This window comes from Trichinella spiralis (assembly GCF_000181795.1).
Source record: "Trichinella spiralis strain ISS 195 chromosome Unknown Scfld3739, whole genome shotgun sequence".
Lineage (NCBI taxonomy): Eukaryota > Metazoa > Nematoda > Enoplea > Trichinellida > Trichinellidae > Trichinella > Trichinella spiralis.
In genome coordinates, this window is record NW_003530678.1 from 1 (window position 1) to 1,625 (window position 1,625).

General features: G+C 52.1%; 1 protein-coding gene across 1 annotated transcript; it reads left to right on the top strand.

Moving 5' to 3' along the window:
- Positions 1–78: 78 nt before the first annotated feature.
- Positions 79–1,572, top strand: Tsp_13851 (putative bromodomain and WD repeat-containing protein 2; the record flags this gene model as incomplete). The annotated part of the gene is made up of 2 exons (XM_003367751.1): positions 79–771; positions 852–1,572. Coding segments are annotated over exons 1-2 (1,414 nt in total), but the record flags the coding sequence as incomplete, so codon positions are not given.
- Positions 1,573–1,625: the final 53 nt, after the last annotated feature.

The window sequence follows — 1,625 nt, forward strand, 5'->3', positions numbered from 1 at the left end:
GTCCTCCATTTGACGTTCGACCGCAGTGCATCTGCAATTTTGTCCATCTTGCCGTGTCGACAACGAGACGCGTTTTACATGTGCCAAGAGAATGGAGGGTTGTCGTTGCGAGCCTGTCGTTACAGTGGTGCCGGCGCCACCGAATTCGGCAAGCCGGTGACCATGTCCTACGAGACGGTTTGCTGTTTGGAAAATCAACAACGAAATTTGGTCAAAAGTTGGTTTCCGGTCGGGATCTGCTTGGCTCCGGATTGCGAACTTCGTCTGGCGGCCGTGACGGGCAACGGTCGACTGTGCCGCTACGACGTCGAGCCAATTGTCGAGCCCGAACCAACAAGCCCGGCTGGGTCGACTTGGTACACGTTGAGCCAGCTGGCCAGTCAGTGGAACCAGTGGGCGTGGCCGACACGTCTGACCCAGGCTTGCGTTCGTTATTCGTTGGGCGGTTCGCCGACCATTGTGCGTTCTTGTCCGAGCCGTGGTCGAAACGGCGAACAGTTGATTCTGATCGGCAATCAGGATGGCGTTGTGCAGCTCGTGGACGCGGACCGTGGCGAATTGGAACGAGACTTCGGTCTCCATTCGTGTCCAGTGGTCTGCTTGGAATGGGTGGGTGTGGAACATTTCGTCAGCTGTGCTTGTTTGCAAAATTTCACTGCATCCTCTTCCACTAATTTGGTTCGAAACGAACTTTTATACGTCGACATCCGAAGTGGACGTGCCCAAGTACTACGTCCCGAATGTGATGAATCGGCAATCGAAATGATCAAAGTATGTGTTGAACTTTGCACGCGCACATGAACACGAACATATATACATATTAATGTGTAATATTTTTATGTTTTGAATAGGTGTCGCATTTTTATTCCTATTTGGCAATTGCATTTCGAAGACAGCCGATGGAAATTTGGGATTTGAAATCGTTTCGTTTGTTGAAGAAAATGTCTCGCCGTTGTCCAATAGTGGTCGACATGGCGTGGTCGACAAAGCACCACCATGTTCAACGACTGAACGTGAATAATAGTAACAGTGGTGGGGGCGGTGGTCTGGGTGTTGATTCGAAAGATGAGATGATGATCGAATTGGACAACGACGAAACAACGTTGCAAGAATCGCCGACCAACCACCACCAACAGCACCAATCTCAGGCCGGTGTGCTGTATAGGGAAAATTTGGTCGTTCTCGACCACGAAAATCACCTCTGGCACGTGGTAGTCAAAGGTCTGCATGTGAAAGACGGCTGCGAGGTGCAGACCCAGTGGACCGGCACCAGTGGTCCGATGTCGGCCATGGCTTGGAAAGAGGATTTGCTGGTGTTCGGCGACAGCGACGGTCAATTTTGCGCTTGGAATTTGCAGTCGAAAACGTCGAACTGTTGCAAGTCGTCCGATTTGGGCGAAATTCGAAATGTCCAATTTTGTCCCCGACCGGGCGATTTCACCGTACTGGCGTTGCAAGCCGAAGGGGCGTCGGTCTGGAATCCGCACAAATTGATCTGCTTGTCCAAATTGCGTCTGGGATGCGATCGGTATGCGAGTGGTGGATTTGAGCCTGCTCGAAAGTGGCGTGCCAGTTTTGCTGACCACCGACGGCTGCGCCCGATCTACGACGCCGGCTTTTTCGAC